This window comes from Sesamum indicum, linkage group LG13 (assembly GCF_026168435.1).
Source record: "Sesamum indicum cultivar Baizhima isolate 11 linkage group LG13, ASM2616843v1, whole genome shotgun sequence".
Classification (NCBI taxonomy): domain Eukaryota; kingdom Viridiplantae; phylum Streptophyta; class Magnoliopsida; order Lamiales; family Pedaliaceae; genus Sesamum; species Sesamum indicum.
Genome location: NC_142669.1, coordinates 1,623,534 through 1,636,634, shown reverse-complemented (window position 1 = coordinate 1,636,634; position 13,101 = coordinate 1,623,534). Strand labels below are relative to the sequence as shown.

The 13,101-nt window shown below is 31.4% G+C and overlaps 1 protein-coding gene and 1 pseudogene across 2 annotated transcripts; one reads left to right on the top strand and one right to left on the bottom strand.

The window, feature by feature from the left end:
- Positions 1-5,229: 5,229 nt before the first annotated feature.
- Positions 5,230-7,972, bottom strand: LOC105162649 (krueppel-like factor). Of its 2 annotated transcripts, none has more exons than XM_011080732.3 (3): positions 7,764-7,972; positions 6,127-6,408; positions 5,230-5,756 (listed from the first exon to the last, which is right to left on the bottom strand). In XM_011080732.3, the coding sequence occupies exons 2-3, from the start codon at positions 6,374-6,376 to the stop codon at positions 5,722-5,724; spliced, it is 285 nt and encodes a 94-aa protein (XP_011079034.1). In that variant the 5' UTR covers positions 6,377-6,408; positions 7,764-7,972; the 3' UTR covers positions 5,230-5,721. The 2 variants fall into 2 exon arrangements, with proteins under 2 accessions (XP_011079034.1, XP_020549343.1); XM_020693684.2 differs by having other exon boundaries at positions 6,127-6,405; positions 7,764-7,971.
- A 1,997-nt stretch (positions 7,973-9,969) lies between these two features.
- Positions 9,970-12,086, top strand: LOC148784357 (uncharacterized; annotated as a pseudogene).
- The last annotated feature ends 1,015 nt before the right edge of the window (positions 12,087-13,101 follow it).

Sequence of the window (13,101 nt, the reverse complement as noted above, 5' to 3'; positions counted from 1 at the left end):
CCCAGGAAATCATCATCCAGTACACACGTGCCATTGTGTTGCTCCTATTGGGTGGGATGATGTGCCCAAATTCATCACGTAACCTGGTATCATTACTATATCTTTCAAAATTAGAGGATATAGAAATAGCCAGGAACTATAGCTGGGGGAGCGCTGTGCTGGCATTTTTATATCGTGAACTATGCAATGTCAGCGCAAAAGGCAAAGCTGTAATTGGTGGTGTGCTGCAATTGTTGCAGGTAAAATTTAATTATTAATGTATACACAATTTTTTTGTTATGAATATTAATTAATAACAAATATTTGTTCGTACAGATTTGGGCATAGTCACGGATCACTCCACTCAGCTCAGGACTTGGTCCGGAACAACTATTTATGGGCCAAGTCCAAACGGACAACAATCGCTGGCTCCTAGCACACCATATGGTGTTATTTGGAATTGTGAGCACATGTTCACTAGAACAATACGAGCCACTGTCCGGGTAATAAGAGACATATTGGATGAGATGCGGGTGGATCAAGTAACTTATATTTAATATTATACGTACATTTATACCGTGAGTTAAATGCGCATTAATTTACGTCTTTTTATTTATTACAGTTCATCTGGAAGCCATATGACATGGACTCAGATGTCATTATAGCTTAAACGGCTGATTTGAACCCCCAGCTATGGAGATCCTCATGTCCATTAGTATTCTATGCAATAGTGGAAATGCATTGTCCTGAACGGGTTCTTTGCCAATTCGGGATGAGGCAAAATATTCCAGAAGCGACGGATACTCGGGATATGAGCCTCCGTCAGATCTCCAAAAAAACTACATGGGCATAGACTGACACCTGCAGCACATACAATACATCACTAGATGACAAAGACGATATGACACGATTTTTCACCGACTCACGATGATTGGTTTCAATCGGCTCCATATATGCCAACCCAAACACAAGATTATTTTTCACAAGTACATTTTGACATTGGTCTTGGTATCAATCAACCATATGCACCAGGATACAATATTTCACCAATTTCATTTCCATCGTTTGGTGCATACAGTGATAATGTGGAGTCTAATTCTACAACAATATCAAGTCGGTTCGGTGGTGATGTTAATGAGGCGCAAAATGAGCCAATCCAAAATGTGGGCGAAAAAATAAGAAGATCTCGGTGTCAACGCCACAAACGCAATTGTGGAACGGGTGGACATTTTTGACATTTGGAATTGTAGAGTTCATTGTATTTTTTACAATTGCATAAAAAAATATACGCTATTACATTTGTATACTTAATTGTAATTTTTTTAAATTTATACAATTTTAATATTATAATTTTTTGAACTTTAATATGTTGTTAAAAATTAATTTTAATAATTAATTTATAAAAAATGTAACTGAAAAAAATTTAAAAAAATAAAAAAATATAACAAGTCGTGATTTGAAACCACGACATGAGTATTTTTATAAAAATAAATAATTTTTTAACTCGAGTCGTGTTTTCAATAATATTAGGTTATTTATTTAAATTATATTAATATAATTTATTTACTTTTTATTAATAAAAAATAATTACCCCTTTAGCAATATATATATATATATATATATTTATATATAAGATTTTACAAGTGGTTGCTAATTATACAATTACACAGTTCTTAATCTTAATCAATTGTGTTTTCCATATATTAATAAAAACACATCTATGAAATAGAATAAAGTAAATTGATGCATGTTCCAAAGATTTAAAATATTAAAACTTTCAAGACACTTAATCTTAATTATAAACATTAAAAATACGAATTATTTTGATTTTCAAAAGAATTACTTCTGTGTATTACATGTGATGCAAATGAAATATGTTCCTATTTTTTTTCATATATGCATAAATATAAGTAATAATAATAATAACAATAATAATAATAATAATAAGAAGAAGAAGAAGAAGAAGGGTAAAATACACTTTGCCCTTGGACTGGTACTGATATAATATTTATCCCCTTAAATTAACAAATATAACATTTACCTTCTTGGTTGGACGAAAATCCCCCTCATGCTTTTAATAATTTTAGTATATATATATATATTAATTTTTTGCATATTAAATCATTAGCAAGTTCTTTTTTAATAAGGAAAGAATTTAAATTACAAGTGGAGTATAAATGCTTTTTAAAAGAAATTAACAAATATATATATGCTTAACCAAAAGCTAAATATTTTTTAAAAAATAAATAAATATAAATATTTACTATATTTTTTTAGAAAAATAAACATTTTACTATATTTTTTAATTAAAAAAACTATTTAATTACTCATTTTTATCTAAAAGAATAAATAGCTAATACCTTAATTTTATTATCAAATAAATAAAATCTTTTTATGAAATTATTTTGTATATTTTTTGTACTCATTCATTACTTCTCTAAAATATAAAAACATTCAAACTATTTAATTTACTAATTTTCTATTATTATTATAATTAAAAGACATTTTTTTCAATTGAGAAAATTTGAGTTAAGCTTAAATTACAAATTGTCAGAAAAACAATTCTTTGAAATATACATATAATATAAGGGCAAGATTGTACAAAAAATTAATTATAGAGGATAAATATTATATTTTTTAGTTTATGGGGTAAATATTACTTTTACATATAATTCAGTAATACAAAATTTATTTTACCCTAATAATAATAAAAGAATCGAGTTCGAAACCTAAAATCCACTCGCATCGTAACCCAGCAGGTTGCCATGGTCGATCTCTTGCTCACTTATAATGAATCATGTGAATCATGTGAAGTGTTTACTTGGAGTAAAGACTCCAACATAATGTTTGGTTCAGTTTTGCTTTATTTACTAGATGTGCTAAAACATGGACAATGTTTGTCTTGATGTATTTTTGAAAGTTTTGGTGGTGTTTTGAGATGTTTTTGAATGGGTGCCTCATTTGTTTTTTATCAAAATAAGTTTACACTAATTATAGGCCATACAGCTAAAAAAAATTATATACATACTCATACATATATATATATATGATACATGATTTCACAATGAACATTAGTTTTCGTCTCCTACTAAACAACATCAAACATACCATACTTATTTTATATTATCTCCAAAAACTAATCCAAATATACACACCATCTCTAACAAATACTTATTTATCTTTGTTTTTCTCTCTCTATCTCCACAAAACACACCAAAATAAATTAAAAATGAAACCAAACATAGTGCAAGTCTTTTTCTCCTTTTTTCGTAAAAAACAATATATATATATATTTTTAAGCCAGATGATTAACAATAAATTTAATGTTTAAATGTTAATTTTTTTAATACTTTTATTAAAATTGTATATAATTTTATACTGTTATAAAAAAGAATTTTTTGTCGTACCAATTTGTGAATACTCAAATTTACCCTTAAACTCATTTCTTTTCTTAAAAACAAATTTGGTCAAAATAATAATTTTAAAATTTTTAATAATCTCACTATTTCACAATTTTTTTTTCTCTCACCCATTAGTTCTCAACAAACTTCTCCATATTTTCTTTTGTTACAAATTTCTATACTTTTAACAAACTTATTATTATAATATATTTTTCTTTAGTCATCCCACTCCACGTTTCTTTTTTTTTTTTTTATCACAAATTTTTATTCTTCTCCAATTAATATTAAAATTCTTTTTTATATGCTCAGGAAAACTACTTTTGGAAGACAAGTTGAAAATAGGTACCAACCTGGATCTGCTTCACTTGGGCAAGTCGTCGTAGGGAGAAGAAAAAAGAAAAACCAACCCCAACGACACACTTGTGGCAATGAAAGACATTATTAGTTTTGTAATATTATCTTTTTAATACAAATCAGACAATATTATCTTTATCAATTACACACAATTGAACAAGAATAAAAATTTTATTTTTCTTTCAGATTCATTACATTTTATTTTAATTAAATAAAATTGAATTCTAATAATGTTTAAATATCAAATTTATTATTAAGATTGCCTACTAATATACCAGCTTAGAAAGTGTTTTTTTTTTTTTTTTTCTTAAGAAAAAACTTGGAGTCGTTGCTATGTAACGACTTCACTATATTTTTCCATTCTTTTGGGAAAAAAAGATTGAATTTTGAAGTCGAGACAGACAGTGACTGAGGACTTGGATTAGGATTGTAATGCTCAGGTTGGTTTCATGTTCTGGCATTTTTTTATACAAGATATAACACAACCAATGTTTGTTTTTATATTTTTTATACCATATCTGTGTGTTTTTTTATTTTTCAACTTTCTATATATAATATATATATACACTTATATATAATATAAAATAAGCATGATTTGACATAAACAGTATGTTTTGCCTCCCAAAAATACAACATTAGATATACTATATTTTTATATATAAAAAAAGTATGATTCGAAAATGAACAGTGATTTTTATCTCCCAAATCCCAACATCACACCTACACCATTTATTTTAAAATATTTTAAATTAACTCAAAACACAAAACCAAACATACCATAAATTTCTTAAATTTGCACCATTCGTGCGAAGTTTTTCTTTTTAATATTATTTTATTATTTAGGCCTTTTATATTCTTTATTTTTTTTAATAATAGATCGATACAACTGATACATCAATATAATTAAAGACGGATAAACAAATTATATCAATTCAACAAATAAGTAAAAGGAAATAAATTACAATAATGCGCATAATGTCTACAAATACTCACATGAAGCGAGATAAATACCCACACATCCGGTGGAACGCTGACCTTGAACTTGTCTCTTAATACTCACATAATGATAGATGATCTGTTTCTTAATACTTTTTCTTGTTTTCTTTTCTATGCTGAAGAACAACTTTACTACACGATCAGTGTTGAATCATAAGAAGCTAACTTTAAGAATCACATGGATAGTATCTGCCCTTTTTTTTCCCTTTCACAGAGACAGACACCAACAAAGTTGTCTTAACTTTCCTGATTCTTTGAGGGCAAGCCAAGATCAACTGATCCAACTACTCAACACAAATTTACCAAAAGAAATCAGAGGGAGACTGGGAAATAAACTATATAGCTTGGCTCCCATGAGACAAAATGCACTAAACTTGCATGTTCAGAATTTAGGCATTTAAATAGTAATCAAACTTGCAAACATTCAGATCAACTTAGGACACAACTAAAATTCGTCTTATGCTATGTCTGCTTTGTATTCAGAAAGATGATAACCAAGTATTCCAAAAGATAGCTCAGTAAATAGAACCTTGAGCCACACAATGCCCAAAAAAAGGTCTATAGTACAACATAAGTTTGCAATTATTGTTTTGTTTACACAAAGGAACTTACAAGGCTGTTAAGAATGTCAGTTCTTAATTGTTGGGAGGTTTCAGACACAAATATGTTGGCAAAATATTTTAGCGTCCGAAAGCAACATAAGCCAGAGACCAAAGAGAAAAAGAAGGAGGAGGGAAACAATAGAAAAAAGTATGAAACTAGGATAAATAAGTCATATCTCGTGTGATTATTGAGGAACTAGTTCGTTTGATCCAGGAAGAGTATTGGAGTTCTGCACAGCCTGTTCCAACACCTTTTCAAATAGGTGCATCAATTTTCAAGCAAAACCAAAACAAGCACCATAATTCGACAGTTCCTCTGTTCAAAGATTCAAACTAAGTGATGCCCTACAACCGAGGGGAGGGGGGGATGGTGCCAGACATCAAGCTTTTCATTTGTCAAACTCCCAGATGACACCTCCATCCTCTGTCAGAGCAGTAGAAATAAACATTACTCACATAATTTTAAACGCATATCATGAACATTAAATGAAAAACGAGTCAGTATAAATCTCCAGGATCATGCAATTAGTTTTCTTTTAACGACAAACTTTTACTGGTGGAATAAAAGAATCAGCATTTTCCAAAAGCAAGTCAGTTAGATCTAAAGTTACATTGACGGCATCATATGAGATCCTATACTGTGCATCTATATTATATAAACATCAAATACGTACAGCAATGGACTTAGATTCAAGCCATGAAAAACATTGGAAAATGCTGGATAGTATATTTCTAAACAGTTGTAATGGAATCAAATACAAAATCAAGAGAAAAATATTGACGAAACACAATACCTTTGACTTTTTTGTTTATCCAAATTTCTGTAAGCATGCCAGCTCCAACTCCAGCAGCTATCCATGCTCCATAAAATACAATAGTAGATGGTAAAGATCTTCTGGGAAGGAAATAATAATCTGGAATTTGCCTTATCTTTTTTGGTAGCCGTTTCTTTACAGCTGCTCCTTCACCAGACTCACTACTTACTGATTCTCCAATACTTTTCCAATCCATTGTTTTAGATACATCTTTCTCTTCCATGCCCATGATGGAAAACCAGTCTGTTACTTAGGGCTCTGCTGCAGATCCAAGCATGCAACATTTTAACCGTAATGATAGAATGTGGCATAATCAACAAAATCACATTAAGAAACAAACACAAAGTTCGGACTATGAGAAAAGTACAGAAACCACCTCATTAACCTGCTTGTAATGAATGCTAAAAGATAGCATGTATGCTCAAGTAAATGAGCATAAAGAAGACCAAGGCTCGTTGCTTGGTATCCAATTGGTGATTGAGTAGTCAGGCAAGAAAACAGGACTTTGGAGAAGAGGTTTATTTTCAGGTGCATAAAGAAATTTTTTTTCTCACCATAGATTCAGATAACAGAATATAATGTGTTGCCATGTGGGTTCTTTGAATTTTTAAAATTATTAAATCAACGAAACAGGCAGTCAATTGGAAACAAGATAGTCCTTTGGACAATTAAGAAAGAAGCCATCTCAATATTTCCAAGCAGTGCAAATATGGTGACCTACGAACAATATTTATAGGCTCTGATTTTTTAGGCCGATAACTTAAATCTAGTTTTATAATTTTAGAATTATCATAGCATTTCTGTCACAGGATGACCATCAATCGATACCATCATAGACTAACAATTTGGTCATGGCATCAAGATATAACCAACAGCCAGCAATGGGAAGAAAAACATAGCATTTTTGCCATTTCATTCTCAATAATGGAGTACATCTCAGAGCAGTAACGAGCAACCGCATCATGCATCAGAACAGTAGAGCAAAATAATGAATATATCTGCCACAAGTATTTAAGAAAAAACTTTGAACAAGGTGTGGATAATAGAAGAAAACGTACATAAGCAAGCACAAGAGCAAAGAAGTTGCACAGAGAGAGAACGGCCGAAAGCTTAAGCATAAAACATGATAGATAAACAAAGTGTAAATTTTGATATATAACTCAAAACAATCAAGAAATCATCATTACAATGTTGCAAGGTCTGTTTTTGCACCTTAGCTTGAAAGAAAGTTCTTTCCAGAATGGCTCTTTAAAACTAGAATGCTATCGCTTAACCAAAGCTAGTCGTAAAATCATGAAGGGCAACGGACGCCGGGTGCATACCTAATTGAGAGCCATAGTTGTTACATGCGCGCAGTGCGCCATGGCAATTATGGATCGACAAATTCACAAATTTCACAATCAAACCAATTTTTCATAAAATCAGAAATCATTTGCAAAGTCACAAATTCACCCGTCTTTTTAGAAATTCACAAAAATAAACCCAATTTTCATAAATTCAGAAATTATTCACAAAGTCACAATTCACCCAAATTTTCAGAAATTCATAACATAAATTTAATATAAGAAATTCATTAATCTGAAAACAAAAAAAAAAATAAGAAACTGAAAACGTACCTGATAATTTGAGAGAGAGAGATATGATAGTGGCGGCTACACTGTTCCTCCGCGTTACCTCAGCCGGTTGTGGTGGTGGCGGACCGTGGTGGGAAATTCCGGCGGGGGTCGGATGGTGGAGGAGCACCGGCGTGTAGGGAAAAGTTAGGGCTCACGAGGGAGCAGAAATGAGGATTAAGAGAGGTACGAGTGACAGTGCGGTGAAAAATGGGTTTACATGTTGTGTAGGAAAAAAGATAAAAATTATTACAGTGGTAATTATAAATTTTAATAAAGTTCATCAATTCCACAAGTTTACATATTCAGTACACCGTTGATGTTGACGTCGAGATCTTCTTTTTTCCTCACCTATTAGTTCTATTAGCTCGTTTATTTTTCAAATTGCGATCAACAACTATATTTCTAAAATAAATTATACTTACAACGGAAATGATACACCTATTAAAATTGACGAGCGCTATTAAAATTTATAATTACCACTATAGTGTAATATTTTTATTCCTTTTCTATTTTTTTAATTATTACTAGATAATAATTAACAACCATAAATCACAAATTTAAAATAATAATTCAATGATTAGTACTATTACTTAAATATTAATAATTAAGAAAAAAAAGAAAAAGTAGACCAATCATTCCTAAATTGACGACTCACATTACAAATACAAGTCTACATCAATTTAGGATAAATATATATTTTATTTTTTTTATAATATTTTAATAAATAACCTGTGGAAAATACTTTTGCTTAAGTATGATAATTTTCCGACAACATTTACAATAGAAAACAGTCGGAAAAGTCGAGCCTAAGCTTATAAAGTAAACTAGTGATTTGTGACATATTTTATGTGTGTGTAAATTTTATAATATTATTTCAAATAATATTCATTATTTAATAAAGTATAGGCAAAATAATATTAAAATCAATATCATAAAAAAAATTATGTTAAAAAAGGATGCATAGAGAAATTGAAGTAATTATAAAAAAAATAATGGAAAAATGGAAAGTTAGAAGAGTGGGTGGGTGGGGAGTGAATAAATAAATTAAATTTAATATTAAAAATGACATACCAAATTAATTAAACACTAATTCACTTATCTTCTATTATATATAGAGAGTGTTTGCGCGCGTTTTAAAAATGTGCTTTTTAACTTCTGACTCCAAAAAAGTACTTTTAAAATATTTGGGATACTAGTTTTTTATTCTAAAGAGGTGAAAGAAAGCGTTTTTAGGCCAAAAGTTAGAACCATCTTGAGGGGTGCTTTTAGCTGCTTTGGTTTTTTTTGTAAAAAAATTCAACTTTATTTTTTACTACTTTACCTTTATTATAACAATCTTAATTTAATTTTACCATTTTTAATTTATTTCTAAAAATTTTATATTTAAAGTTGACATTGTAGTTTTTAAATAATTTAAATTTTAACAATAATTAAATTTATACTTTCACATGTTTAATATTTTAAATTTATGATATTTCGTAAAAAAATAATTAATAGTGACAAACAACAAGTAAAATGATAGTAGGTATAAATAGTCTTTCATCAATTAAGTTTATTTTAAAAGTGATTTTTCTCCAAACACTATCCAATTTAATTTTTTATTTGCTTTTGACTTTTTTTTACAAACACTGCCCAGTTTTGATTTTGTTACAACTTCTAACTTTTTTTTATAAAAATCAATTTTTTAAAAGTAAAACTTTTTACAAATACTCCCACAGTATAGATACTAAACACAACGATATCGTTTTGACAATTATTACAAAAGCCGTCAGAAATAGCAAAAATCCATCCTAAAAGTTGTTCCTAATAATTTACCAAAATTATTTAATTATTTTAAAAAAATAAAAAATATAAATTTAGGCTATGTAATCATAACGAAGTATATATTTCTATTACAACACAATTGAATGACATATAAAAAATAAGGTTGTGTTTACTAGGTAGTATTAGCATGGATATCTGGCATTATCTATACTAATGGTTTGTTTACAAAATTTTTGCATGACCAGGTACTTTTACCAAGGCCCGGTACTATGCTGCAATATTTGCTGGATTAAAATCCGGCCTCCAAGGGTGGGATTAAATTATCCCGTTCAACTTGGAAGACTCCTTCATTCTTCTTTCCCTAATCTACCCCTTTAGTTGCGTCAAATAATATTACCAATCGTGTTAAGCCCCACTTTTCTGCTACTTCACCCCCAATCTTGTGCCAAATCACTGAGTTGTTCTCTTCTTGGAAGGAGGAAGAGTCGAAGCAGCTTGTAGTTAATGGGAAGCAAGAAATCTGGGGATCGCCGGAGCAATGATGAAGTTTTCTCCTCCAAGAGTGAAACTCTTTTGCAACCGGAAGAAGTCATTAGCTTTCTAATGTTCTTCTGCAACCCCATCATTTCCTTCAACACCTTCATCTCCACATCTTTCAAATATAGCTGCTGCAATACTCAACTCCCTAACCCCACAACAGGCGTTGAGGATTTTCAACTCAGCTTTGAAAAATGTGAACCTTGCGACAACTTTTAAACTCCATTCAGCCATCGTTCATATTTTAAGTTAGGCAAAGTTGTATGTGAAGGCCAGGTGTGTGATAGAAGGCCTGATCGAGATTTTGAGGAGAACCCGAAAGCCCAAAAAAGTGTGTTCCTCGATTTTCAATGAGCTTAAGCATGTTCAGACATCAGGGTATCGTCCAAACGTATTTGGAGTGTGATTGGTGCTTTGTGCGAAAGGGATCTCGCTGATGATGGGTATTGGGTATACCGCAAAATGGGAAAATTGCCTGCAGTCTAGGCATGCAATGCGCTTTTGAATGGGATTCTGAAGACGAGTCGTGTTGAACTGATGTGGGAGGTTTACAATGACATGGTTTTAAATGGTTTATTGCCTAGCTCGGTGACTTATGAAATACTAATAGATGCTTCTTGTGATCGAGGGGATATTGTGAAGGCTAGATTGTTGCTTGAAGAGATAATTGGAAGGGGATTAAAACCGACGGTTGTGATTTACACGACCCTTATACATGGACTATGCATAGAGAATAATTTGCTGGAAGCAAAAAAAAATTTCACAAGGATGCGAGAGTATGGAGTGGTGCCTAACCTCTACACTTACAATGCTCTAATAGATGGTTATGGTAAGAAGGCGAGTGTTGAAAAAGCGCGCAGGGTTTATTATGAAATGTTGGATCAAGGAGTGCTGCCAAATGTTATTCCCTATAGCATCCTAATATATTTGCTTTACAAGAAAGGTGAGCTTGTAGCTTTTAGGAGCTATTTTTTGCATATGGTGAAGTTGAATGTAATTTCTAACGTCTATATATATAATTGCTTAATGGATGGCTTCTGTGAGGCCGGTGATCTATCTGCTGCTATGGACATGCATCGGAGATGGAGATATTTGGTATTTTGCCAGATGTTGTCATGTATGGAATACTTATGAAGGGCTATTGTAGAATTGGTAGAGCTGAGGCCACAGAGAATTCATTTTGCAAGATGAACAAGGAAGGATTGATGCTGAACTCTGTCCTATTCAATACGCTGATTGATGGGTATTGTCAGAAAGGAAGCATGTAAAAGGCTGTGGAAATTTCTTCTCAAATGACAGAGAAGGGCTTGCAACCTGATATCGTTACATTTTGTACACTGATAAATGGCTATTGTAAAGCAGGGCAGTTGGCGGCTGCTATGGGACTTTATAATGAAATGACAATTAAAGGTTACAAGCCTGATGTAGTCGCTTATAATGCTTTGATTGATGACCACTTCAAAAATGGTTACACTGATGCAGCTCTTCAATTGCACAAAGAAATGATGGATGCTGGTATAGCTCCGAATATTTTCACGATTAGTTCTGTGATTGATGGGCTGTGCAAAGACGGACGGATAAATAATGCATTCAATTTTTTCTTGGAACAAACTATAGTTGAATTTTCTGCTGAAACAGGTCAGGTGGATAGTAATCATATGGTTTACCGCTCCCCCAATAATATTACATATTCAATCCTAATCAATTATTTGTGAAAATGGTCAGACTTTTAAGGCCAGTAAGTTTTTCTCGGACATGCGAAGCAGTGGGTTACAACAAGAAGTGTCTGACTATGCTGCCATTATCCAAGCGCACTTTGGAGCTAAGCATGTGCTCCCTGTGATCATGCTGAAAGTAGATATGGTGAAGATGGGGATACTGCCAAATGCATTCATATATAAGGTACTAGATAGAGGCTACTAGGAGACGGCATACTTTGCATCAGCTCAAAAGTGTCATGATCATTTATGGAATTCAGGTCTGGATTATACAAAACTTTCTTTTACACAGTCCCCTGTATAATGTAGATGATAATTCTGCAGTGATTCGTGAATGCAGATCAAGTCTAGAGCAGTTGTTACCTTCTGAGAAATTCCAGTTTGATTCATACAAGTGTAAATTCAAGACGAGAATAATATTCCAAATTCAAGGGTACAAGAAAGTAATTTAACAGTTAAATGATTCCACTTAATCCGGGATGTAAACACGTTTAGGCAGATATATTGTGGATTGTGTATGCCCTAGTAAACGTATGTGTGGTCTGTCCCATTTGGGACAATCCAATTTGTTGTCCCAAATCAATCCCAGGTAAGTATATCCTGTCCCATCAAGTAAACACGGGCCTAAGTATATTGTTTTCATATGTTAATATAATTTAAAGTTCATACTTATAAGTACTAGCAGTCTACACACATGCGATGCGTGGATAAATTTAAAAAAAATATCGATCAAATGTTAAATTACACTGATAAATTTTTTAAATTAGTTTTAATAGCAGCCGCACGCGGACCCCCGCGTATAAGAATTTTAGATATAATCAATGCAAACACAAAATCTTCTAATTGTAAACAAAATGATCCATAGCACATAGTCTTTTGTGAGCATAATATAATGCAAAAATAATATGTATTCCTGACTTTATTATATGAATTCTTGACTAAATAAACTTCTTGAAGTAATTCTCACAAATATTAATCCTGTCTGATATTAATTCTCAGCTTAAATATTGGCAAAAATTCTATTGAAATAGTCAAATAGTACATTATATTTTTAATAATTTGAGTAATTGCATCCGATATTGATCCAAACAATAAAAAAAATAAGATAACAAATTATACCAAAGAAAAAATACAAAATAAAACATAAAAGTTGCCAAAGCTTTAAAAAAGTCCTTTCACTAAAACAAAGGCGGGATTTGGGGTGGGTCTTGGAACGATTTCTTTTTTGTCTTCAGAACGGTTTCCGCGATACCGAACTTATTTGGAGCGAATTTTTGAATGATTGAAAATTCGTCCTTACAAATGGCATAAGAAAAATT

Bases quoted from the DNA above. Each gene is read 5' to 3' on its own strand.
- LOC105162649 (XM_011080732.3), bottom strand. From the start codon at position 6,376: ATGGGCATGGAAGAGAAAGATGTATCTAAAACAATGGATTGGAAAAGT. The intron at 5,757-6,126 runs GTATTGTGTTTC...CTGCTCTGACAG, and splicing joins GATAAACAAAAAAGTCAAAG to AGGATGGAGGTGTCATCTGG.